The sequence below is a fragment of the Bidens hawaiensis genome, unplaced genomic scaffold, assembly GCF_021521415.1.
Source record: "Bidens hawaiensis isolate Kalapana, Puna unplaced genomic scaffold, B.hawaiensis_p1.1 tig00000237_1, whole genome shotgun sequence".
Taxonomy (NCBI): Eukaryota; Viridiplantae; Streptophyta; class Magnoliopsida; order Asterales; family Asteraceae; genus Bidens; species Bidens hawaiensis.
The window spans coordinates 361,268-389,207 of record NW_027491021.1 but is presented as its reverse complement, the minus strand read 5'-3'; the positions used below and the strand labels follow the sequence as shown (position 1 = coordinate 389,207).

The 27,940-nt window shown below is 34.2% G+C and overlaps 1 protein-coding gene across 1 annotated transcript; it reads left to right on the top strand.

The window, feature by feature from the left end:
- Nucleotides 1-8,415: 8,415 nt before the first annotated feature.
- On the top strand, nt 8,416-15,364 carry LOC143613448 (hexokinase-2, chloroplastic-like). The gene is made up of 9 exons (XM_077087169.1): nt 8,416-8,814; nt 9,720-9,870; nt 9,974-10,156; nt 10,279-10,353; nt 10,439-10,594; nt 13,457-13,552; nt 13,648-13,778; nt 13,893-13,974; nt 14,934-15,364. The coding sequence occupies exons 1-9, from the start codon at nt 8,540-8,542 to the stop codon at nt 15,264-15,266; spliced, it is 1,482 nt and encodes a 493-aa protein (XP_076943284.1). The 5' UTR covers nt 8,416-8,539; the 3' UTR covers nt 15,267-15,364.
- Nucleotides 15,365-27,940: the final 12,576 nt, after the last annotated feature.

Sequence of the window (27,940 nt, the reverse complement as noted above, 5' to 3'; positions counted from 1 at the left end):
TAAGATATCCTTTTGTCTTTAAAACCATTAAAATGAGGAACCACAAAATTACAATATTGCCATGTTGATTGTATGCCATTGATCAAACATAATCAATGGTTGTCATTTACTTCTCGCACTTCTCGCTTTAACATCACTTCTCGCATGATCTATCCCCTATATATATATATATATATATATCAAGGACTACGTAAGTCCTCCATGTAGCCTTGCCTTACGAGGCCCGACACTCCACCGACCGAGACCGGAGAAGTGACCACCAAAGGTAACAAGGGGTGTAATTATATATATGTCGTATAACAATCTTCAAGTATTAATGAAAGCTAACAAGTTGATTAAAATGAAAGACTATGGTCAGTTTGACTTTGGAAAGTCAATCTGCCAAGAACATGAAAAACTCCCCTTAAATATTTAGAATTTGAGAGAGAAGATGAAGTGTGAGCAGGGATTAATGAAGCATGAGGGTGGGTATAAATAGGATAAGGTTCAAAGGGTTAAACATGAGGTCTAATGGGTAAAAATTCGGATTGGATAATAGAATATAAACCAACAAACAACAAACTGATCTGATGCCCGTCGCGCTACGCGACGAGCTTGGCCTCAACCGTCGCGCGGCGTGACGGGTGTGCGCCCAGATTTTTCAAACTTTGTTATTTTGGCAGATTTGATCCCTGGAGTTGGTTTTAAGCATTTTAATGCATTTTAAGGACCCATAAAGGATGTTTTTGAGACCCGACAAGTATAAAACAAATATGTAACGTATGATCCATCATTTTGATTATAATAAAGGTTTCGATTTACAAAACGGGTTGGTTTACATGATAAATAAATACGAAAACGAATACAAATATGACCTGAAATTGACGAACGTCACATGTTTATTGATTGATTGATGGAGTTCTATTGTTATTATTAATGCAAAACAAATGTTATTGTTAATCATTTATTTATAAAATGATTATTTTTAAAATACCATCAAATTATACTTGTTAAAATAAGTAATCAAATAATCTAAATAAATAAATTTAATATAGATGTTTAGATAAATATATAGTTAAATATATATAAATAAGATAAATTAACTTAAGTAAACATATAATATATGTTATACTTATAATATTAATATTTAAACAAATATAAATCAATTAAATAGATAAATAAATCATAATATGTAACAATACATATAATGACATATAAATAGATATTTTATCTAAAATATTTAACGAAAAATACTTTTAACACGTTTAACATATTGTTATACTTTTAATACAATAAATACACACATACACACACACGCATATTTATATATATATATAATATACATATGAGGTTATAAAGATTTTAACGACAAGAAACACCAGTATATGCTGATATTAAGTGTCGGGTTTTAATAAAATGATGGTGGTTTATTTATTAATGTATACTTATAACACGTACATACATACATACATACATACATACACACACACACACACACACATAAACGAAAACTTTTAACGAGATTTGACAGGAAACATAAACTCTAAGATGTCGGTTCTTATAACATAATGTTTATTTAATAACTAATATTAATTATAATTAATTAATTAATCACCTATAACCTTACAACAATTAACAAAAATAATATAACCCAAAACCAGGCTGGCCATGGCTCGAACCTGCGTTGTAACACCCTGGCTAAAGCGGAATATGTCCGGGTGCGATATACAGATTGTTCAAAACACATGTGACACTATTAAATGACAATATTATCATTATTTCACTGATGATTCAAATAATAAGTTCTTTTTCAAATAAGAAGATTACAAGAAAATAAAACATGTCAAACACTTTATTAATACCCCTATGTTTAGTGTCTTCTCTTGTTTCATTAGGGATGGCAATGGGTCGGGTCTGGGACGGGTCTAGGTATTCCCAGACCGGACCCGATTATAAAAACCCGTCCCTGACCCGCCCCAAACCCGTCGGGTTTTTATCGGGTAATTACCCATCGGGTATACCCGCGGGTTTCAGGCGTACCCGCTAATTTATTAAAAATACCCGTCAGGCACACCGACATAAAACCAATCGGGTTTCTATCGGATTTTAACAATATATATAACTAATCAATTACAAAAAATTATCACCGTAAAAAAATCCAAATCAACCAAAACGATATAGTAATTCTTATAGTTTCATGATACATTTAATTCAAATAAAATATATACAATTCTACCAATAAAAAAAGTGGACATGTTAGCTATTGTAACAAATAAATCCATTAGTTAATAAGAATTTGATCAGCAAGTGAATTGTCAAATTATTTTAATTGATTAATATATATAAATATAATAGAATATACATTTTTAATGTTATCCTATCATTTAGTCAATTAGTTGAACGGCACCACCGCACAGGTTAACAAAAAATCAAAAATACTACTTTTAATTTTACTATATTAAACATATGTATAATAAATATATACAAAAAAATTATGCCGGGTATATAATTGGGTAAATGGGTTAATATTATCGGGTAATTGGGTCGGGTAACCGGGTATTTTATAAATCCCAAACCCGTCCCAGACTCGCGAAAAATTTCAAAACTAATCCCAAACCCTAATGGGACAGGTATTACCCGTTCCAATTATGTCGGGTTTCGGGTATTCCCGTCGGGTCCGGGTTTGACTGCCATCCCTATGTTTCATCCTCTAATAAGCATACATGTAACATATGTATATAATAATGTCAACTAACTTAATAGTTGGTGCGTTCACACAGTTTTTATATAATACATAAAAATCATACGATTCCATGAAAACTCGTGAAAAGCAAATAAGATCCTTTCCAGTTGGGATTGCGCATCAACGTACCCGGATAATGAGGCCCTTTTCTACTCATAGGAACAAGGTCTTGAGCGCAAGAAGGGGGGGGGGGTATGATCATAATATCTTGAAGTAATCCATGAGCAAGTAATTTGAACAAGTAACAACACACACAAGTCCATGTAGCGAATTGTAGTTTGTAAGTGAAATCATAAGTAAATAAATTTTGTAGGATACATATGTTACCCCCAAAAGTAATAAAAGAGTAAAAGGGGGGGGGGGGTGAGAAACTCACATTGAAGTTGAATACAAACTTGATAAAACCAAAAGCGCGTAAATGAAACCAAGACAATTGAACTTCACGAACTAGAATTGAAAATACAAAATTAAAGACTAACCAATGACTTATAAAGTAAATAATTGGTTCACAAGATTAGAAATGTTTAATGTATGTTTTATTATTTATGAAGTTTGATATTATGATAATTTAATATTTTAATGGAATATTATTTAAATTGCGAGGTTAATATCAAGTTAGAATGTTACAGAATTAGTACATTTTATTTTGAAAGCGAAAACGTTAACAAGTTTTAAAGTTTAACGAACGGAGAAAAATGTATACATATATGTGTGTGTGTGTGTATATATATATATATATAAGTTAAACTAGTTTTAAACGAACTTGACGGATTTGATATCTATAATGTTTATGAATTATGGATCTTAATGGAATGTAGCTTTGAAAAATATATATGTTAGCGTGATATAAATTTTAACGAAATACTATTTATCAATATAATATTAATAGGGTTCTAACGAAAAACTTAACGGAAACCAAAGTCGTTTTATAAAGTTTACAACGTTATTATGTGTATATATTTATATATTTATTTTACGAAATTTAACGAACGTTTCAGGTTTGTAAAAGTTTGGTTTTTTGGATGGGAAGGCTAAAAAAATCTATAATAATTTTATTTAACTTAAAAATGATTTTATTTGATTTATAATGATTTATAAAAATATATATAATTTATTATAATTAATAAACATAGTTTACAAGAATTATAAAAAAAAGATGTATAAATAACTAGATCAACGATCTAATTTCAGACTTTTAGTCTGTAATGTATAGCTTTAACCTTGATAAAATCATTTGTTTATATAAAACATTTGGACCTTTAGTCTCTTTTATTTACCAATTATATGCTAAGTTTCTTCTTCATGATGAAACATCTATATTGAGTTTCCTCTTCAAGAAAAAAACATTTATTTAACTATAACCTGTGTATATGAATATTATATTTCTTAATCATAAAGAAATACTATTTTGATTATACCCCTTGTATACATAAAGCTTACGTTTCTCAATCATGAAGAAACATTAATTTGACTATAACCTCTGTTTATGAAAAGTTATATTATGCTTAACTGTAATCAAGGTTCATGTTATACTCCCGACTATGGTCTAAGCTATAATAACAATAATAACCTAATAACTTAGACAGAACCCCTACCTCACACGGTATTCGAAGTTAGATATCTAAAACTGATCGAGCAACATTTCTACTCTCTATCGCGTACTAGCGTTTAATTCATCAGAACATCGGAGCTTGGCACGTACTACGAGACACGACACGCTTCCAGAGGTAATGTGTGTGAAAGTGAAGGTGTGGAATGTGTGAGAATGGAATGTGCCGTGAATCCCTATTTATAAGCTGAAATTTCACCCCATTGAGTATCGCGATGGCCTTCTTAAAAGGGTCATCGCGTGTCGCAATGAGTCACTATGTTCAGTGAGTGCCACGTGTTGACACGCGTCTTCAGTTGCTTAGCCTGGTCATTGCGTATCGCGAGGGCCAAAGGTTTAGGGTTGCCGCGTATTGCGACACCGCCCTTTATGCGGTTTGGTGAAACATCATCGCGGAATGCGATGGCTCCTTTGCTTTGCTCGTCGCATATCGCGATGAGTTTAAAATATCAGAATTTTATTTTGATCCCTTTTACTTCGATAAACTTGTCACGTCTTGGTCTTGCTTCCATTTTTCAAAAACAATAAGGTGGCTCTCAAGCGGCTCGTGACGATACGAGCGTACGAAGTGCGCCATCAAAACGCCATATTGCGCCCTTCGCCCGTGCCCAAGCCCGTGCACGATGCTAGGCATAAAAGAATATTACTATGAAAACTCATCTCATTATAAAGAGTTTCCAAATTTTTCTTACTTTTCATGTGAGCTGGATTTTATCTTTTTTATTTAATGCTTCCACTTTTTTTCTTATTTTCATGTGGGATGAACTTCCATATTTTCTTAACAGGGAATGATTTTAATTCCTTATCTCATTTTATTATTATTTATCTTGAAAATATTTTTTAGTCCTTTATCTTTATTAAATTGTCAAATTTGGATTGAAACTTTGAGAATGTTACAATAATAATATCAAAGTAAGAGAAAGATATGCTATTGAAAAGGAGCTTACGAAGAAGAAAGAAGTATAGTAAACCCATCATGTGTTAAATAGTAGTCACCATTTGAGGGGGCATATCAACTGCAACTCCTTAATTAGGCCTATCTTTTAGTTACAAAATACTATTGTCTTCCTTTTTTTACCAACAAAACAAACTTTCCTTACTTATAACAACAAATACAAGTACAAAATAAATTCAGCAAGGTGTTGAAACAAACAAAATACCCATATTCATTTGGTTTATAACATCATTGGCAATAACTAAATGTGGAAAATTTCCTAAGCATATATGGATGGAGGATGACAAACACCAGGTACCCAAAATTTAGTCCATTAGTTGAGATGGGACGGAAATGAAACGAAGATCATTCATATATTGGCCCGAGTCAAGCTGTATGGAGGAGTCTAATAATTCCTACCCTTGCATCAATTAACCATATTTCATATCAAATGCATTGTCCAAATTAGATAGCTTAATTCAAACTAAATCATAGGACTGAGGGTTACATTTTATTGTTAATAATAGTTTAAAGGAAAAAATAAAAGGTTTAATATAGTTTAAGGGAAGAAAAATGAAATACAGGGAATACAAATTGGGTTGCATATTGTACAAATATACTAAGCACATTTGAAAAGGAATAAGATTGTATAATTAAATAAGGGTTATTGGATTTAAATAATCTGAATTTTGCTCTATTGGCAAATATTAATCATAACTTAAGAATTAGCCTATGTTAATCCCAGCTTTCATCATATTGGCCACCAACGAGTCATTTTTTAACAGAGTTTAACCCGGTTAATTTAAAGGAAAAGTGTCACTTCTATAAGTTAAGGGGTAACATGAAAATTATGTTTAAGTCATATCCAACCATCTACACCTTCCTTGTCCTCACCAGACCACCACAGGCATTCGCCGCGGCCTCCGTCCACCATCGATGACGTACACCACCACCTTCATGCTCGTGAAACCACCATCATTCACCATACAATCCACCGTCGCCAAGTTAACATTAACAACTATCACCGTTGACGAGTTTCCCCCTCAACTGCGACCTCATCCGACCCAATGTCCTAATTTATTTGGAGGGTTGACGGATGAAAAGCGCTCCTCCTATTGGTTCCTAGTTTCCAAACCTAAATTAGATGCTGAAATGGGTGGAATAGATCCAAGGAATATAGGTTGGATAAGGAGGTGGCGGATGTGACTGGCGATGGGTGGTAACTGATTGTGGTGGGAGTTGTAGAGAGAGTGAGAAGGTATAAAGAAGAAGAGACTGGAGAGAGTGAGTTGGTAGTGACTGATGGTGGTGGTGGTTGTAGCAACAGATGATGACGACAGTGATGCTAGGTTGAGATTTTTTAGTTGATTTATATATTGAAAAAGAAGAGGGGTTCTTTGTATAATCATGGGAAAGATGGAGGGGTTAAGGGGATTATTAAAACCAATGACACATCAGCAAAAACTATTGGGGTTTGACTCCGTTAGGAAAAAAACTTGTTAGCGGCCCAAACAAGTATCAACAACAGCCCCTTCTTTGCTTTTCTTATCTCATTCTGGAAGTACCGTGTCAAGATAGGCACCTTATCTATGCAATAATGATCTCGCTCTTCAAGACAGATTCATGAACGGTCAATCTACGCCATGGAAGTTTCATTTCTGAATGACTTGTCTGCTACCAACTCCTTCCTCTATGGGTAGGCCCAACCACCACACTACACTCTTAGGATAGTTAACGGAACACTAACAGAGTGAGAGTTGGGATTAACGCAGACCAATTTCTAAATTAGGATTAATATTGGTCGATATGGCAAAGTTCGGATTATTTAAATTCAATAAACCTTAAATAAATTTGATGATAATAATAATAATAATAATAATAATAATAATAATAAAATTGGTGTAATCGGATAATGGAGAATATGCGTCAGGAGATTTGGTTTTAGATTTCATCATAAACAACAAACCACATTTGATAGGTTGTGGGGATCTCTAACCGACATTGTTTTGTCCGTCCCCCTTAAGTTCCTCACAGCCTGTCTCCATTAAATTTCCCAAACCAAATTCAAAGTTCATTTCTATTTTGATTATTGACATATCAAATTTAACTATGTAATTACAGTTTGTAATGTATTGTAAGTGTAATTGATTTAATGATTGCAACGTTTTTTCACCTTATTTTAGTATTAATATAAACTCGTGCAATAATTTATCTATACAATTGTTTTTATATTTTTAGTCGTGTCTAACTTTTAAAAATATATTGATATACTAAAATTGATTTTATATAGTTTGTATTTGTTTTTGGTACATGCTTGTTGGAGGACAAAGCAACAAAAAGTACATCTAAGGACAAAGTGAAGGCAAATGATTCTATATAGTTCGTGTTAGTTATTTGCTTGTTTCAACTTGGTGTATGCTCCTCCCTTCCGATCTTAGGCCCAAAACTCAAAAAAGTTCTTACTTTACAATAATAATAAAAAAAAGTTGAAATTGTATTCATCTATAACATATTAACCATCCAAAAAAATGTGACACGATGATATTGTCGTTATAATAACTGATTTTACAATGCCATATGTACAAGACACATGAAATGCTCATGCATCTGAAATCATGATTTGTGTCGTCATAAGGATCACCCAAACATATATTAGATTTTATTGATTGTAACAAAATACTTGTCAAGAAGTTATAAAATCACAAAATCTCTTTGATTTTAGAGTTTATATCACAATTAGAGTTGTAAAATGATAACGCATGTTTCAAATATCTATTAAATTGAATCATCTATGTAGGAATTACAAATTATACATAGGTAAAAACTAAAAAACTATATATAAAAAGAATAATTGTATCATTTTGTAACTCTAGTTACTAGTTTATAATATTAGACAAGTTTTTTTGTTTTCAATCAAATTTGACGTAAAAAATGAACTCATACTTAAATGACCCTTAAAATTGTGTTAACTTCTAGACCATTTTAGTGAAAAACTCATAATATTTGAGCTAGTTACAAATTAAGTTACCTTACCAACTCGATTCATTTTTCACTTAAAAAAATAATAAAGCATATAAAACATAGTAACTTACTATAAAAAAATAAAAAATACTTGATTAAAATAATTAAACAACTAAAAAGTAAAAACTGTACACAGTACACACTTGAAAAAGAAAACATAAAAGACACCAACTAAACTCCTGTTTGAAAACATGTACCTGTCTCCACTTTCCACCCAACAACACATCGACTTCGATTCCACCGTCGATCAACAATGTCCATCGCCGTCAACCCACCGCCGTCCGTCCGATCCTTCCGATCACCCACTGCTCGTACGCCACGTGTCACCATGGTCCTCCGACCCACTGTCTCCACCACCGCAGCTGCAGTTCCTATACTCACCAAGTTACAGCACGACTGCGCCACCCCTCTCCCACTCCTCCGAAACATTGCCGGAGATATGGCCGCCGACATGCGCGCCGGACTTGCTGTTGACGGCGGCGGTGAGCTTAAGATGATCCTTAGCTATGTGGACTCTTTACCTACTGGGTAAACTAAGATCTGTCCACTCTTGTTGACTCTCGTTTAGTATTTGATCATTTCAGATGATTTAATGTACACGTGTGTTAGTTTCTGGAACATTATCTTTTTTTCTGACAGTTAGAGAGTGGTTACTTGAACATGATCTGTTGAGTTTTAATTGTTGACTTTCTTTGACTTCAATTATTAGTGTATATATTTTATACAAGTTATTAAATTATATTGGTTTAACTTGATCATTACTCAGATGACTAATCCACCCGTTTTTTCGTCCCATCGAGTGATACGCCAAAAGATTTCAACTCTTATGGTGGCACAACGACTGAAAAGTGGCAATTGACGGTATGGTTTCCAGGGGAACACCTAAGCCAAAATCTAAAATCAGCGTGTGCCCGGTTAAGACAACATAGTCTAACCAGAGTGTGGCATCGGTGCTCTCCAATTTGGGGAGTGCACACTAAGCACATGAAAGTCACCATTCCAGAAAAAAAAATAAAAAATTACTCAGATGACTTAGTGTGTACGCATTTATTCATTTATGTAATAATTATCCTTTATTCTGACAGTTACAAATTAGTTACTACCTTAAATATAAAAACCCATAAACAGTCCATGTTTGACTCTAAAAGTCAAAGTTACTATTTTTGAACTTCAAAGTTAGAAAAATTTGTTTACTTCTTTGGAAAATATTAACAAACCATGTTTATATATGCCGTTTATTTAGCATATGACAGATTTCAGAATCAAGAAACGAACAAAAGCTATGTAGAATTGGAATTTTAAAGTGCTACATTTGACTTTATATAGTCAAAATTGGCCACTGTTTCTGTTCCTGGGAATAATTTATTTGGTATTTAGCTATATTTATGTAATTCAATATGGGATTAAAGGGCATATTGGTTATATATATATAGGCACGAAAGAGGGTTGTTTTATGCGTTGGACCTCGGTGGTACGAATTTCAGAGTTCTTAGAACTCAATTAGGAGGAAGGGATGATCGTGTGATCGCCACCGAATTTGAGCAAGTTTCTATACCACAAGACTTAATGTCTGGCACCTCTGAGGTATGCATCTTCATTATATAAATATTTTTCACTTAAAAGTTGATGAAATCAATCGTTTTGGTGGTTGATCAATATATTTAATCATGGTCTAATGAATCTGTAGGAACTATTTGATTTTATCGCCTCCACATTAGCAAGATTTGTGAAAAAAGAGGGTGGAAAATTTGTGTTGCCAAATGGTAGAAGTAGAGAGACAGGGTTTACTTTTTCTTTTCCCGTGAAGCAAACCTCGATTGATTCCGGGATATTAATCAAGTGGACAAAGGGGTTTTCAGTGTCAGGGACGGTTAGTATTTATATATATATATATATATATATATATATATATATATATATATATTAATGAGCATAAATCCGTTCAATAAAATACAGATGAAAAAGAACATGAAAATCTGATTTGTGTTGCAGCCGGGGAAGGATATTGTGGCGTGTTTAAATGAAGCTATGAGAAGACAAGGGCTTGATATGCGGGTTTCTGCTTTGGTACAATCATTTGGATCATTGCTATCACATTTCAAAGGGAATTAGTAGCAAATGTATTATTAAAATGTGTGTGTTGTTAATATAGGTTAATGAGACGGTTGCAACACTAGCTGGAGCAGGATACTGGGATGATGATGTCATGGTTGCTGTAATTCTTGGTACCGGAACCAATGCTTGCTATGTGGAATCCGTGGATGCTATTCCTAAACTACAAGGACATAAATCTAGTTCCGGAAAGACGGTTTGTACTTTGTATATTATTTTTTAAACTTTATATTGTTATATCACCTTCAATCTACCGGTAAAAGTTCATATTTACTTTTGAATGAGTTGATTCAAGTTATGTAAAATTTATAGTTGGTCCAATGGCCCACTGGTTTCTGCCTTTAACCCCTTGAAGGCCACCTGACCAAGTGACCAACGCAAACTTTAGTAGAGTATTAGTGGGCCCCGCGAGTTTTCTAGTGATGGGCTCACAATTATCAAAATCAAATTTTTTTTTTGAGAAAATATTGATCTTTTTATATATAACACAAACCGAACTACATCTGGATAATGGGTAAGCGAGCAACAAGCTACGCCGCTATCCCCTTTTGAATCGCAAAGCCTATTCTACTAAATATAAATCCTTGGTTCCTTGGGCTCTGCGAGTCACTGTGGACCACCTTCTGCACCCGCTCCAAGAAGCGAACCGCCTCGGGAGCTAGGGATCCAAAAGTGTCGAAGGCAAATGGAATGAACACGTGCTGATTCTCCAAACACAATGTCTCATGCTTAGCAACCTTCCTAGACTCCGCTCTCAAAACCGCCTGTCCCGGTACGAAGCCACTGTCTCTCAGCCCCACCAACGGGGACACCCCAGTGAGGTCAACACACGCATGCTTAACCCATGCCCAGCCAAACACAAGAACATCCGCAGGACGCAGGGTATATCTTCCCTCACGCGGATCAGTCAAAAAGTTAACAGGTGCCTCTTTCTTGGCTGAGATCCCGGCACGTCTAAGCACATCCCATAACACAATTTTAACCCAGTCATGGCGATACTTGAATCCCGGAAATTCCTTACAGTGGAGGGCATGCTCACCGAATCTATCCAAACAAGCTTTTTTACAAATGGGGCATAATTCATCTGGAGGGAAAAGGGGAATCATAAGCCGGTATTTAAGGATGACTCTGTATTCAACTGCCAACATCCGTTGCCCAAGACCTTCAATGGGCACAACAGTCAAAAAATCTTAGGCATGAGCCCCCTTGAGACAAGCTAAAACTGTCTTTTGTCTCGGGGTCATATCGAATCGCTCCTCCAAATCATGTACGTGTTTACCATAAAGAGCACTCGCCAAGGTTTGTTGAGGTTTCCTGGGGGCGGTCTCCTTATCAGTAAAACCGCCTATATCAAGGTTCGGGAGAGTTGTTCCAATATTACCAAGTGCAAAAGAGCAGTCAGGATCTACCCCCGTAACACCAGCGTTTCGCAGGACATGGTCTTGCAATTTCCACGACTGAGACCTGGAAGCCACAAATGCATATGCGGAGACATCCTCAGCCGAGAAAATTCCTAAGCCTCCGCAACGCATATGGAAGGAAGCCAACCTCCACTGGAGGTCCCCAAAATGCGGTCCTCCACACACAACAATATCTTCAATTGCCCCCCCGCAGGCCCGCATCAAAGATGGACACAGCCTCTTTGACATTTCAGGTTGACAGGTCCGGAGCCCAAACACTAACTTAGCAACCCCCATGCACGAGCGTAACAAAAGGAGCTCACTTTGAGGGTCCCTCAGGTCTGGCAGGCGTTTCATAAGTTTAACCGCTCTCAAAGCTCTTTTAGTTGCCAAAGACCGAATAAACCCTGCATCCCGACTAACCGCTTCCCCCAAGAGTTTAACTCCCATCACAGGCCTGCTAATCTCTCCAGGGAATAAACCCGACACTTTCTTCGAATCATCACATGACGGCCAAAAAACCTCTGTTTTTCGAATATTAAGCCTAAGCCCTAGAGACGCCCCATCTGAGCGAATAACGCCCAACGCTCTAGCGACCTCCTCAGCCTTACCAATAATAGTGCCATCGTCTAAATACCAAGCATGGAAGGGCAAGGGACAGGTCCCCTGCACCCTAAGGATGAGCGGATGAAGGACCAACGCAAAAAGAAGAGGGCCAAGGGGGTCCCCTTGCTGCACCCCAGTAAAAGCCCCGATATGAGTATCCCCCACATATAAACGGGCGGGGCGGGCATATAAAAACTGGACCCATGGGAAGATGGATGGACATATGCAGCTAACTTCCCTGAGAAGGGTCGTCCGATCCACCTCGTTGAAGGCGTTAGAAAAATCAACAGTGAGCATAGCCAGGGACCAGTCAGAATGAAACGCGCTCAAAAATCTGTTAGCACTATGCAAATAATTGGTCCGATTTGAAATACATAAATAGCGTAATAGAAAACACGTAAAGAAGGTGGGTGTGGGTCAAATGTGTTGAAACTTGAAAGGCGATCAAAGTTTAATTTTCATTTGGAAATAAACAAAGAAACTAGGTTTGTGTTTTTTTATAATATTTTAAACGACCAACAAAGCCCGGCCACCCATTGAGATAATATAAGTTTTGTAATTCTGACACGCTAATTATTATTATAACTGTTTGTCAAAAAGTATTTCGGGTCAACCCAACCTGACCTTGCTCTAACCAACACCAGAATATTAGAGAAAATGTATATCATGGTTTATTATAAATTTATAATATTATTATCATAATGATGAGTTGTTATATGATTAGGTTTCTTTTGTAATCATCTCGTGAGGTAATATGTATTACTGATCAACTACATATAGGGATAGTGGGATGCAATTAGGATGATTACAAATGAAACCTAATCAAATTATATTCAATCTAATATATAATTTTTCCTGATTATATGGTAATATTATAATAAACCATCATATTATACAATCTAATACACAATTACTTGTTTTAACCCCAATCCGTTGACATGCTACTATGCTAGTCCATTCGTCCAAGTTTCCAACCCACCCGTTTGGCCACCTAGAAACTACATTTAATAATTTATGTGCTTCTTTATCTGTTACATGTTGGATTTGTTCAGATTATAAATACTGAGTGGGGAGCGTTCTCAAACGGGCTTCCTTTGACCGAGTATGACAAAGCGATGGATGCAGAGAGTATAAACCCTGGAGAACAGGTAAGTTCTGCATTCATTTTCAATAAAGGCTTTATTTAAAAAGTGTAAGCCAAAATGACTATTTTGTCTTGCTCCATCCTTGATCATGGAAACAGCTATTTGAAAAGACAATCTCGGGGATGTATCTTGGTGAGATTGTGAGACGGGTGCTTGTGAGGATGGCTAAAACTGGTTCATTATTTGGAAAATATGTTCCTGAAAAGCTACAAACTCCATTCGCACTCGGGTAACCGAAACATATCTAACTAATATCATAAATTTATGTGTTTCTTGAAAATACGGTCTTTAATCTTAAATGGCATTTGCATCATTAAAAGATTAATACTGGATTATATTATAGGACCCCAAATATAAGTTATATGCAGCAGGATACTTCTGAAGATCTTGAAGCAGTTGGATCAATCCTCTATGAAGCAACAGGGGTAAGTTTGTCATTTTAGCCTCTGTTTCATATTTTTTTTGTGTTGTGGTTGCATTTTGAATACCTACACGATAAAATAACGATAGAAGTTTAAACTTTTTATCCACGTGCACCATAAGTTAAAAGAAACTAATTTTTCTGCCCACCCTTTAAATTACCAACTACTGAACGTTATCATTTTACTTTATTTATATTTTTTTTTTCTACTTTCTATGAGGAGTAATTTTTTTTAAGATTTTAATATATAGTGTTATGTATAAATTCAAATACATCATTACAATGTTATTTTTATCTTTATTTTGATTACATTTTATGAATATATTGGAAACTAAGTCGTCTTTAATATTTGTATCTATATTGTATATAGCTCAGTTTGTGATAGATTCTTATCAAAAGGCCGGTTGGTAAAAGTAAAACACGTCGTAACGTGTATTCGAATTTACATAAAACATTATATATTAAAATTATCAAACAAAAATAAACTAAATTTTGCTTTGAATAAACAATAAACAACTAAAAGATAAAATTGTAGATGGCTGTAGTTGGTAATTTGAAAGGTAAGTTTCATTGCCAGTCCGGTCATCAAACCGGCTGCCTTATTGATTTACCGATCCAACCGGTTACAAAATCCTGATGATGTCATAAATAATTTAATTTTTTTAACTATGTAAATACTTTTTTTAACAAAAATATAGAGTACTTCAATTCGTATTTTCATGCAGATTTGTAATGCTAACAAAATATTAATCCTGAAAAAAACAATAGAGCCTGACGTAGTAAATGAGTTCTGGAAGTAAAAAATATATTATCTAAAATGCGGTCAAACCACCAATCCAATTCAACCGATCAGTACCATAAACTGGACCAGTTATGTAGGCAGCTCCGGTCTGACCGGCCAGTCCGGTTCCAAGAACAATGATAACTAGATTTACTTATTTAACTATAACAAATCAATCTCAGGTGGACTCAAATTTGGATGCGAGAAAGATGGTGGTGGAGGTTTGTGACACAATCACAAAGCGTGGGGGGCGCTTGGCAGGAGCAGGAATAGTTGGAATACTCCAAAAGTTGGAGGAGGATTCCAAGGGTGTCGTTTTTGGAAAACGCATGGTAGTTGCTATGGACGGCGGTTTATACGAACACTACCCTCAATACAAGAAATACCTTAAAAATGCAGTGGCTGAACTCTTAGGGCCTGAGTTATCGAGTCATGTAGTCATCGAGCACTCGAAAGATGGATCGGGTATTGGAGCTGCACTATTGGCTGCTACAAATTCTATTTATGATCATTGATATATTGAGAGGTAATTGTTTGGCCCAAAATTGCTTATTTAGGAATTTTGGGGATAAATAAAGTAGTTTGGTTGGTTAATGTTGTAATCCAGCTATTAAGAACTCATACATATATATGTTGTAGAATACCATTGTATGGAACAAAATATAGTGATGACTGAAGACTCTTGGATAGGGGAGTTGGATTTGTGTATTTTTGTAATAAAATATTCATTTTTTGTTGTTTGTATAATAAAACGCGTGCATTTAGAGATGGGGTTGCATTGGTTTTATTACGAGTGTGGTTTTAAACCGAAATCAAATCAAGTGCACGTATGAGATGTGTATGGATGACAGTTTGGTGTACTTAAGGGCCTTATTAGCTTTTCGTAATCTACAAGTGGCCTTTGAATGCCACCTTATTGTTTATACCAACGTTTCACTTTAATCATAGGCATGCTGTTTATCATCATTGGATCGTATCTTTTTATGCAGTCGAGTCGTGTGGCCAAAAAAATCCAACCAAGTTGGATTTTTATTCATCTTCTCCAATATCTCGTTTCATAAAAGATCCCAATAAATTGGATTTTTATTCATCTATGCCACATGTCTATGCCGTTTATCATCACTTGATCGTGTCTTTTTATGCATTCGTGCGGCCAAAAATTCCCATTAAATTGGATTTTTATTCATCTTCCCTTCAAATCTCATGATACCAAAAAAAATCCCATTAAATCGGATTTTTATTCTTCATCTCCCAATATCTTGAGTTAGAATTATGAAGAGCGACTAGTTAAGAGATTTCCATCAAGGAAAAATCGACGGGATGCACCATTCTATCATTTGATTCATTCATTGACTCATTCACTATGATGGTTTATTTGTATAATCTCAGCTCTTCGAATAGATACATGAGATCTAGTGTGTTTTTTATAATATAATTGATGTTTTCCATAGATTCATGGGGTAAATCTTGTAGTGTTTATGATTTCACCCTTGTTTAAGAAGATTATTCTATGATGTGAACTAGAACAAATAATTGCACATGAGCTGGTCAAATACTCAAAACACATAGGTGATAAATAACATTTATGGACATTCTATGATCACTAGGTATCATAATTCCAACAACTACCGTAACGAAAATAGAGTTGGACGTAATGCATGATTTAAGGGCGCTTCCATGTCAGATCCTCCACCACGGGTGCCCTTCATCCCCCCCCCCCCCCATATTTCTCTCCCTTACCATTATAGATGGATTTTGGTTCTTCTTTCTCCATGCCTTTTCAGTCTCGTCCGCCTCCCCTCCTCTATCTTCCAGACCGGCCACAAGCCTCTTTCACCTCACTAGCGATGGACATGGTCTAAGATATAAAATAATATTTATAACATTGGGTGATTCATTGCTTAAATTTCACACACACACATATATATATATATATATATATATATATAACTATTTGATCAGTATGGTACACGGTCTAGCTTATAGTGATTATATAGAATGTGAACGAATAATTGAAACAAGTGAGACGCTTGAACAAACAACCATAAAACGTTTGGCTAACTCTAAAATCCAAATTATTTTATACAACGTCTCGATTGTGACTTTGCTTATTTTTCCTCATCCTTTCTACTTTCATTTAAATCAATTTTCAACTATAAAACAAGATAATCATGGATTTTATAGATTCATGTGTATTGGTTGCCCAAGTTTACTTGCATTCAGTCATTTATTTTCAAGATTTTGTGTAGCCTTCAAATCTAGACGTTTAATACACAAAAGATTGCTTGGTAATTGTAATAATGTTTTGAAATTCAGATAATTAATTTCTCTCTAATCGTGTTTTAATTGCGAACTTGCAAGTTTGTGTTTCGATCTATTCTTCGTCAAGAGCTATCTACAAGACCAAAAGTTACTGTATATGTTTTTCGATTCTCTCCCTACATCCATATGTCCTAAAATGAAAAATAACTTATAAAAAATATATGATATATAATAATTTATTATATAGTGATTAGAGTTTCACCACTTATTGACACAAAACATTTCCCCTAACCCTCCGACCAAGACAATAACCATGATATAAGCTTTACATTAATATCAATAACTCATAATCACAACAATAAAACATGAAACTTCGGCTCTTCACACCATAACATCTGATTTGCGACCTCCAAGTTGTGAAAACGAAGGCGAAGATGCAGACGAGGACTTATTAAAGAACTCGATACAGTCAGAAATGGCTTCATCATAATGGGTACTCGAAGAATAATAAGAAGAGTTGCACGAAACCCTTGGAGGATCCGGCCTATCACACATTCTCGAGGTCGCCTTGGAAGACGGGGTTACAAACATAAACCTCATAAAAATGTGACGAAAGCGACTGAAGATCTTCATGGCTGAGAAGTTTGGTTTGTGAAGAGATTGAGGTTGTTGGTGATGAGGATGACCTCGTATATGTATGACGAAGTTGTCCGCTTGAGAAGTAAACATGTCTTAGGTGGCTGTAACTGTCTCCGGGAAATGGCATGTTATTATGGGTGTCACAAGGGATTTATATAAAAAAGCATGATATCTTGGTTTTATTGTTTGAGATTACATCATGAGAATATCAATAAAAGCATCTAATCAAGTGCTTTCTTGTCTCTAAACATGTGCCCAAATCATACTTCTTGGCCTATCCTTCCTAAACAAACCATACTTTATCTTTTTCGAACATATGACTACATTATTGAATTTATATATTTTTACAAATAACAAATTCAAATAATTCTCTCTTTTTTGATTTAGTGTTTATTTTGCCTATAACTCCACTCGTAGTTCATGTTATGTTCGTTTTACTTACATTCGACATTTTACTGTCACGTTTTCCTTTGTATATCCGGTCCAAGTATGAACCTATCAAAACTTGAATCAACTTTTTATCAAATACACGGGCTTAACACCACATACATTTAAAATCATAGAAAACGTACATCCAAGAAAAAGAAAAGAAAATGCAAGAGCATACCACAGTACGCCTACGAATACGATAAATAATCCCGCCTCGGTGCCTCCTAGGCTTACAAGTTACGTACTATCCCCGTTGAACCATTTTCGTCATCGTATATTCGTATATCCCAACACATGACTTGAAAAAATGAACCATTTTTCTCACAATATTAATATATGGAATTCACCACTTATTATACACTTTCAACGACCCTCATATATATATTTCACACAAACTTCTTTCTATATAGTTTAACTAGCTTTATACCCCGTGTGATGCACATGATGCTTAAAAGAAATACTATTAAACTATAGAAATTAAATTATGAAATTAAAAAAAAAACTATACTTTATCAAATTAAATAGTTTTATAAATTCAAATTATATTTTCTAAGACCAAGCGTACTCGGCCGTTTTGCCCCAAAACGCCGGGGAACACCGCTCCCTTGGCGTTTTGGGGGCGTTTTGGCTTTAAAAACTCTCCCAACTTTATGGAAAAACGCTAGTTGAAAAAATTGGTGGGGCCAAGGGAAGAAACCATTCAATGAGACGAGAGGTGGTGGCGTTTCCCATTTTATGACTACGGTTGGTCTAATGGAATACGAATATGTGGTGTATTCTCATGTAATTTCTTCATAATCACGAAAAAGTTGCAGATAGTGATTTTATAATTTGTAATTATATTTTTTTTAACAGAATAGCGAATTCTAACAAAAGATGATAATATGTTTATTATGAATGACATAAAAATAACATCATATATAAAATTAGCATTAATAAATTACAGTTTCAAAATAAATAGATGAAAACTCTATAGATCCATTAAGGTTGAATGAAATATATGAGAATAAAATTATCATTCATTCATAGGTATTTCTTGTCTTTATCATCTTAGACCTATAAATATCGTTCATTGAATTTCGCATATTCATCTCATACACTCAAAAGTGTATGTAACAAATACATTGATTATACAGACATAAATACTTGCATATTTCAATCACTATAATTTAGGTAAATAATTATTTAATTAAAAACTAGATTGACATGTTTTGATTACATTGACATAAATATGTTTTCATTATAAATGGAATAATAGTTTGAGCGGGAAATTTATGCTAGGAAAAAACCTCAAAGTGACATGCGTCCATAGTTATTTTCTTTTATTAGAATGGGTAGGTTAGCTTTGCTAATATACATGTAGATAAAGGATCTGATACATAAATTCTTTATCATGCATTACGTACGCGAGCACACTCATAAGCCCCGTCACTCTCCCTCAAGCCATCTCCACCACCACCGATCCACCACTAGCCGACATCAATACACCTCCTTCACCATCATCGGATTCGAAAACAAGGGTTCCGACAACTCGTCGGAAAAACACGAACGTCGCTACCATCGTCTACCGCCGTGAGCACCATCCTCTTTCGTCACGACTATCGATCGTTGTTCACAGGTCAGTTGATCAAATTAACCAATTGAAATTGAATTTAATGAACCTAAGTGATCAATTAACCTTGAAGTTGATCCAATTAATCATCAATTGAAGCTTCAATCGATCAATTTTGAGTTATGGGTTTTAACATTGAATTTATCATGATTTAAGGCCGAATGTTTTAGATTTTAAGTTTGAACGTTTTTGGTTAACCTTGAATGTGTCAGGATTTATGCTTAAACTTCTTAGACTTTTGTTATGAACTTCTTAGCCTTTCTTCTGAACTTTTTTTCGTACAGAACTTCTTAGACATTTGTTCTGAACTTCTTAGCTTTTCTTCTAAACTTTTGTGTTTTTAGATTTTTGTTCTGAACGTTTTAAGTTTTGAACTGAACATTTCAGTTTTGTTCAGAACGTTTAAACATTGTATTTTGAACCTTAATCAGAGCTCAATTGAGTGTATTATTCTGCAATTTCATAATCGACTGATTATTCTAAAGCCTCCTACACATCACTTTGATTGATCAAATCATCAATTATTGATTAATTTGAAGATTTTTGATGTTCAACATCGTTCTATTTTGATTTTGTTTTTGACCTTTGAGATTTCATACTTTAAGCTCTGATTAGGGTATAAAACTAGATGAGATAGAGTGAGGAGTTCAGAATAATCGATTTGTAATCGATGAATTAGATCAGAAACTAGGTTTGGGCTATTTACGAAACTGCCACCGCGTGTTTTATAATCTAACGCTATGGAATGTCGCGTACGTAATGTACGATAATCTATTATTGTACAATAACCCACCCCTATATACGTATACCATACAATTGACACACACTCTTCATAATTTCATTTATGGGCTTGCTATTACAACATAAATGCTTAGGAATATTCATTCCTATATACATACCTCATGTGGATGCAATATATATCCACTTGGGTAGTCATATATAAGTGGGTGGCCCATGCTTCACGGCGAATTGGAGTTAAATATAACCCGACTTACCTTAAACTCCGACTATATTAGGGCATTAATATTATTATTTAAATTATTATTATTATTATTATTATTATTATTATTATTATTATTAAATGTAGCACTTACTAATTATTTATGGGAGTTATCTTATAAACCTAAAAATATATTTGTTTTTAAAGCTAAAACGGTGTTTGGGTTTTCTGGTTGACCCGACACCCATAAATCAGACCCAATAATCTACCCGAATTACTTCGGTTCAGGTCGGTCTTTTCTCGTGTTCGGGTTTTTCGGGTTGAGTTAGTTCGGGTACGGGTTTCCCAGGTTGGGTTTCGGGTAAAAGTGACAACCCTATGATCACTACTAAAAGGCTAAGCATACAAATTAGTCCGATTGATTAACTTCAACATGTATTTGAAACTTAACTATTAAGAGGCTACAAAAGCCATTAAGATGACCCCTGACCAATTCAGATGCAGCTTTTAATGAAATCAGTGAGAGGCTAAACAACTCTTTAAGTAAATATAATATGCATAATCTAATAGAAGAATCAATTATTATTATGTTTAATCCTTTTGAATAAATTAATAACTGAACTATTTTATGTATTTAACAACTGATTAAAGAAAAGGCAAAGGTAAGATACAAGTACAAGATGCAAATTCCCTTTTCCTTGTCCAAAGTGTTGGTTTATTGATGATTAAACTTTTCTTTCTGTCTGGTGATTAAGTTAATATACTATTCAAGAAAACACTTCTTGACCAATCAAAAGCCAAGGACATAAGTGGGGTATGATCTTCTTAAACATTTGCCTAATGATTTTGTTTCAGTTTCAATGAAGCACTTGCCTTTTGTTTTCCTTTACTTATGGACTCTAATCTTAATGTTAGTTGAATTTTATCACTAATTTTTTTTGAGATTCACTGAACTTGAGATATATTAATGTGCAAGAATTTATTTATAGATCGATTTACAAATTTTGTTGACAATTTGTTTACAGATTTACAGTAGAAACTCGATAAATTAATACTCGATTATCTAATACTCTCTAAGATAATATTTTTTGCCGGTCCCGACTCGAGGATAAGGTGCTAAATTAATAATTCGCTAAAATTATAAGATAATACATTTTTGATAATTTCTTTAGACCCATATAAAATATAAATTAATAATTCTTTATATATAGCATATTACATGAATGATTTATGAAGGTTTCTTGAAAAATGACTTAATTGTCTTTTGTTTTTTTGTTGAAATCAATTTCCCATTGAATCTCGTCTCTAATTTTCCTTAGCATGGAAAGAACTTCTGGTATTGTTTTCTCATAGCTCAACAAGAAATTGTTTAATGTGATTGCCGCTTTAATAGCTTCGTTTCGCGAAGGTGGCTCCATTGTAGAACTTTCATCATCATCTTCATCAATATAATCTTTTAACCTATTTTGATCTTGTATTTATATAGAAAATATTTTTAATGTCCATAAAGTGATACATTGAACACAAGAAGCATAATAAGGTGGGAGATTGAAGGTTTCTTTCAAACTGGGCCGTTCATTTAATATACATGCATTGTATACAATAATTAAGTGGAAGCTTGAAAGGTGTTTGTAAACTAAGTATTCTACTATAAATTAATAAAATATTAATTAATATATAAATTAATAATTATTAATTTATCAATTAATTAACAACTCTTTTAATTAATAAATTTTAGTGGTCCCAAGTGTATTATTTTATAGAGTTTCTACTGCATAAGGAAAACTAGTGTAATATAAAACACGTGTCTTTGAATATGGTGTTGTCACATACATAAATATAGATACAAACGTATCGTTAATAGTTATAGTTAAGTTGCAACAAAACTATATTTATTTTAGTTAAAGTACCCAAACTATTTTTCATAAACTATTTTTCATAGTCTACTTCATATATCAATATTTATTTTGTTATCAATGTTACTCTTTTATCACACCTCTTGGTTGTGTATTGATGAGTACAACTAATCAAACTAGGGATGATAATGAGTCAGGTTTGGGATGGTCTAGGTAATCCTAAACTCATACATGATTATAAAAACACGTCCCGGTCCCGTTGGGAATTTATCAGATGATTAACCCATCGGGTGTCGGGTATACCCGTGGATTTCGGGTTTACTCGTTAGTTTATAAAACATACCCATCGGGTATACCTGAAAGTTTGAAACAAAACCCATCGGGTTTTTATTAGGTGCATGAGAAGATCATTCATAGAAGAAAGAAGCAGATTAGTAGGTCGGTGAACTCGGTCATGGAAATTGAAAAGTGGGATGCCAAGGCGTGCTGGGCACAAGCCGGGTCGGATTTGAGAATTGCAATATGGAAACCGAAAATTCATACTCTTAGACATTATATTTAGAAATACTATATTTTTTAATATACTAATACACACACACAACTTCTCCACCCCGTAAGAACTGAGCCATCGACTCATAGGCAGTGGCTTGCTATACATACACACACATATATATATATATATTAGTATATTAAAAAATATAGTATTTCTAAATATAGTCAAATTATAATAAGAAGTATGATCTTTATAGAAATAATAAAAAATAATCTAGACTATTAATTTTGAATTTGAATGGTTGAGATTGATTTGGAGAAAAAATAAGTATAAAATAAGAAAAAGGACAAAAAAGAAATAACACATAATTGTTGACTTTCTATCTCCACATGCAAATCATATGCCAATTCCACATTCGTTTTAAAACGTCAATAACTTTTTTATATGACATCTTTTATAAAAAAATCACATTAATAATGAACGTTTCTTTATCTTTAATATGAGTACCATATTGTTATAAAAAATAAAAAAAAAATTAGGGGGGTTTTTATACATTGTGTAATAGGTTATACACTGTGTTTTTTTTTTCATTGTGTTTTATCCAATTATGTTTTTGCATAGTGAATTTTCCATTGTGTTTTTTACATTGTGTTATACAATTGCGTTTTTCATTGTGTTTTTGTCTTTGTGTTTTTTTTCATAGTGTTTTTCAAATTTTGTTTTTTTTTCATTAGGCTTTCCCTTGGGGCCCTTGGGTTTTTAATAGGTAGCCGTTTTCCGATTTCCTTCTCAGGTTATTGTTTTTGGTGATTTTTCCGGCTTCTGGTGAAATTTCCCGGAGATTGTTTAGCGATGAGTTTCCGACGACTTTTCCGGCGAGGTGGTTGTGGTGGGTGACGGTGGTGGTGGCGGTGGGCGATGGAGTGGTGGTGGTTGTTGGAGATAAGTGAAGATGTAAGTGGGTTTTCAAAATTTAATGTAATTGGGATTTTGAGATTAAAGGAAGTGAGTTTTCAATACTAATGTAATAGACTAAAATACTCTTCTTCCTACCCTTATTAGGAGAATCTAACGTTTTTATTTGAACCTAACTAACTATATATATATATAAACATAAAATTATGTCAGGTTATTCGGGTAAATGGGCCTATGTTATCGGGTATATTAGAAATCTCATACTCGTCCCATACCCTAATGAGACGGGTATTATCCATCCCAATTATGTCGGGTTTTGTGTATTCTCATCGTTTCCGAGTTTCATTGGCATCCCTAAATCAAGTCTATATAAATTGTGGTCTAAAGAACTTTATTATGGAGGGTAAAAGATATAACTTAACCAAAACAACACAATTTAAAAAGGTTCATCAAGATGGGTGGGGTTATTCTATATATGCCAATAAAAATAAGAAGTGTGAGAATCTATAACTAATTGACATGTGTCAAGTGTGGACCAAAGAAAAATGGTATAAAAGTAATAATACACATTTTCTCTCTCAACAAGCAAATCACATGTTAATTCCTTAATCATTTTAAAATGTCTATAATTTTTTATATGATATATAAAATAAAAAAATACACCATAATAACAAGCGTTTTTTTATCTTTAATCTAAGTATAATTTTTTATATAAAAATTAAAACAAAAATTATGTCATTTTGTCTTGTTGCTTACCATTGTGTCTTTTTTCGTCATTATGTCTTTCTGTTTGTCATTGTATTTTTTCTCGTCATTGTGTCTTTCAACTCATCATTGTGTTTTTTTTTAAAATACTAATAACACCGTTGTGTAATAATAAGATGTAAATATAATGAATAATAACAACAAATTATCTAATACATAAAACACAAGGATGAATACATATTACACAATAACCTGAAACGTAAAACGCAATGATGAATACATATAACACAATGACCTAAAACGTAAGACACAATGGTGAACACATATAACACAATGACCTAAAACGTAAAACACAATGAAAACTACATATTATACAATGACTTGAACTTAATACACAATGAACATAATACTATTTTTCTCAAATTAAGTGAATGCCACATGTCAATTCCGAACAAAAGACAATGAACGTATTACAGAATGACTAAAACGAAATGATAAGTAGAAAGACAAATGTTGAGTACAAAGACTTAATGACGAACAAAAAGACACAATGATGTAATCTTTATTTCAATTTTTATCTTTAATACGAGTATCAATTGAAAAACACAAAGACCAAAATCTATAACAAATGCATAGAGAACCCCAATTAAAAAACACAATGAACAATCAAATAATATAATCTAAAAGAACTTACTAACTTTTATTTTAATTTTATATAACAATATGATATTCATATTAAAGTTAAAAAAAACGCTTATTATTATGGTGACTTTTTTTTTTAAATGTCGTTTGAAAAAGTTATGAACGTTTTAAAATGATGAGGGAATTGACTGACATGTGTCTTGCATGTGGAAAGTGAAAGTCATCATAAGTGGGTTATTACCTTAATGCCTTTTTCGTCAATTTTTATTATTAAATTAATCTCCACTATCCAAATATAAGATTAATGGATTAGATTCCTTCTCACTATTCTCATTTTTTTGTACTTTGTATTTTAACTTTACACTCGTTGGGATATGTGATATAAGTATCATATCATTTCCGTTTGACAGGTTGTCGTCCCCTCTATCCTAAGAGCATCTCCATTGGTGGATGCGTTTTTATTTCCGAACACCTCCGCATCATCACCATCTCACCACCATCTTTCCACTTTTCATTTATTTCCATCTCCTCTCTTTTACTTTTATCTCACAAACACCCATTTGAAAATACAAACTCTTCTCTTCTCTCTCTTCTACATAGATTTCAAATCCCCTTTAAGTTTACAGTTGGAGATGCCCTAAGGATGCTCTCTATGGTGGAAGGTATCGAAGCTCATCCATAGCGTCGCGCGAGTACTGGGGGGGATTGAAGCCCCAACCTATAATGCCCCTCTATGGTGAGGGGGAATCGAAGCCCTTTTATTTATTTATTTATTTTTGTAACAAACACAATTTAATAAAATTAAATAATAATATAGTAATACTAAAATTAAAATTTAAATAAAAATAAAAAAACATACAAATAAAAAAATATAAAAAACATACAAATAAAAAAATAAAAATAAAAAAATAAAAAAGTTACAAATAAAAACATAAAAATAAAAAAAAACATAACCAGCATATAACTAATATTCGCCGTCCTCGCCCTCGTCCTCGTTTGCATATTTGGCCATTATTCTTGCTTTTTTTTTCTCCAAAAATGTCCGCGTGACCAGATCTAGATGCGATAGATCCTTTGCGAGGAGCTCAAATCTTTTTCGCGTTGCCGCTGCAAGTGAACTTTTTTTCTTTCTTCATGCATCGCTTTGTATTCCGCACGCATCAATTTTCTTTCTTCATGCATTCTCGTGAGTTCTTATTTTGAGTGTTTTTTAGCATTGGCAATCTCGTTTAGTCTAAGCTTCATGTTGTCAAAATACGAGCTCACATCGGAACTCATCAAGGATGTCGTTCTAGACGAAGATCCTCCACCTCTAGCCACCGCTTTGGCTTTATCTCTTCCTACCGGACGTGGTAACTCATCCGGTTCATAAAAAACAAGATCGGGATCAAACTCGTTTAAGTTAAATTGACAACGAGTATCCGAAGCGGCTTGATACGGAGATTGATCAACCAAATGAGACGTTGTCTTTGATCGTTTGGACGGTCATGGTGAAGATATTGGGACCGGATGCCACTTTGACGAGCTCGTGCATTGCCTCCAAATTTCTAACATATTGAAATCTGCATTATAAAGGGCCTTGTACTGTTTTAAGTAACACTCAAACACGTTGACATCGCTTGTGCCGCTTCTTCTATTGTTTGTAACGCGGGTGTGAATGTCGGAGAAGTTGGTCATTTTTGTGCACATTGCCTTCCATTTGTTTGAGACGGGATCATCCCCGCGGTAGCAACCTTGACCCATTATAGCAGAGAACTTAGTACGTATTTCTTCCCAAAAGCCAGGGCCTTGTTTACCGTCACATTTGATACATATAAAAGCTTAGTATTAGTCAGCAAAAAAATAAAACATGATATATATATATATATATATATATATATATATATAATTTTATAATTTACTTTGAATTGAGTCTTCGGATGAGTTGATCCACGCACGCGACAACGCCAATTCTTCATCTGCTTCCCACCTTTGTCTTTCGGCCTTTTCGGTAGTTGTTTTACCGTCAGCAAGCTTCTTTTTATGACTTCGTTTGCCACGGAATTGCGGTTCATATGCTTGGGTTTTGTGTATTTGGGTTTGGGGTGTTTGGGTTTCGGTTACATGCGAAGGCATAAACGGCATTTGCGCGAAAGAAAATATCGTTGGTAAACAGTTGCATGGTTGTAGGCATTACGAGTCGATGTTGGTTGGCATAGAAAGAGTTATGAGGGTCATTGTTATTTGAGAGCACACTAGCCCAAAACAATTGAGCCGAATCCCACGGGTTCGAGTTTGAGCTCGAGCTTGTGTTCGGTTTTGGGTTTGGGTTTGGGTTTGGGTTTGGATCCATGGTTGTAGAAATTTGAGAGTTTTAGAGTGAAATGATGGTGTGAAATATTGAGAGTTGAGTTAGAAATGAAAAATAGTTTGAATTTATATAGAAAATGATTAAATTACTTTTTTTTTAAAATTTGAACAGTCATATAGCTGTTGAAGAGAGGAGCCCGCCTCCTTTTCACCCATGCAAGCCCATCGTCCGGAACCCCCCCCCCCCCCCCCCGCGGCCCCTTTGCGGTGTTCCGCGCCTTCGGCGTCCTAAACCGTTCACCATGCGCGCCCATTGCGTGTGGTCTAAATGATGAGGGTTCGATCCATTCAATGGGGAATTATGTAAATTTAATAGGCATAGTTTATGAGTAGTCCAAATTCAAAAA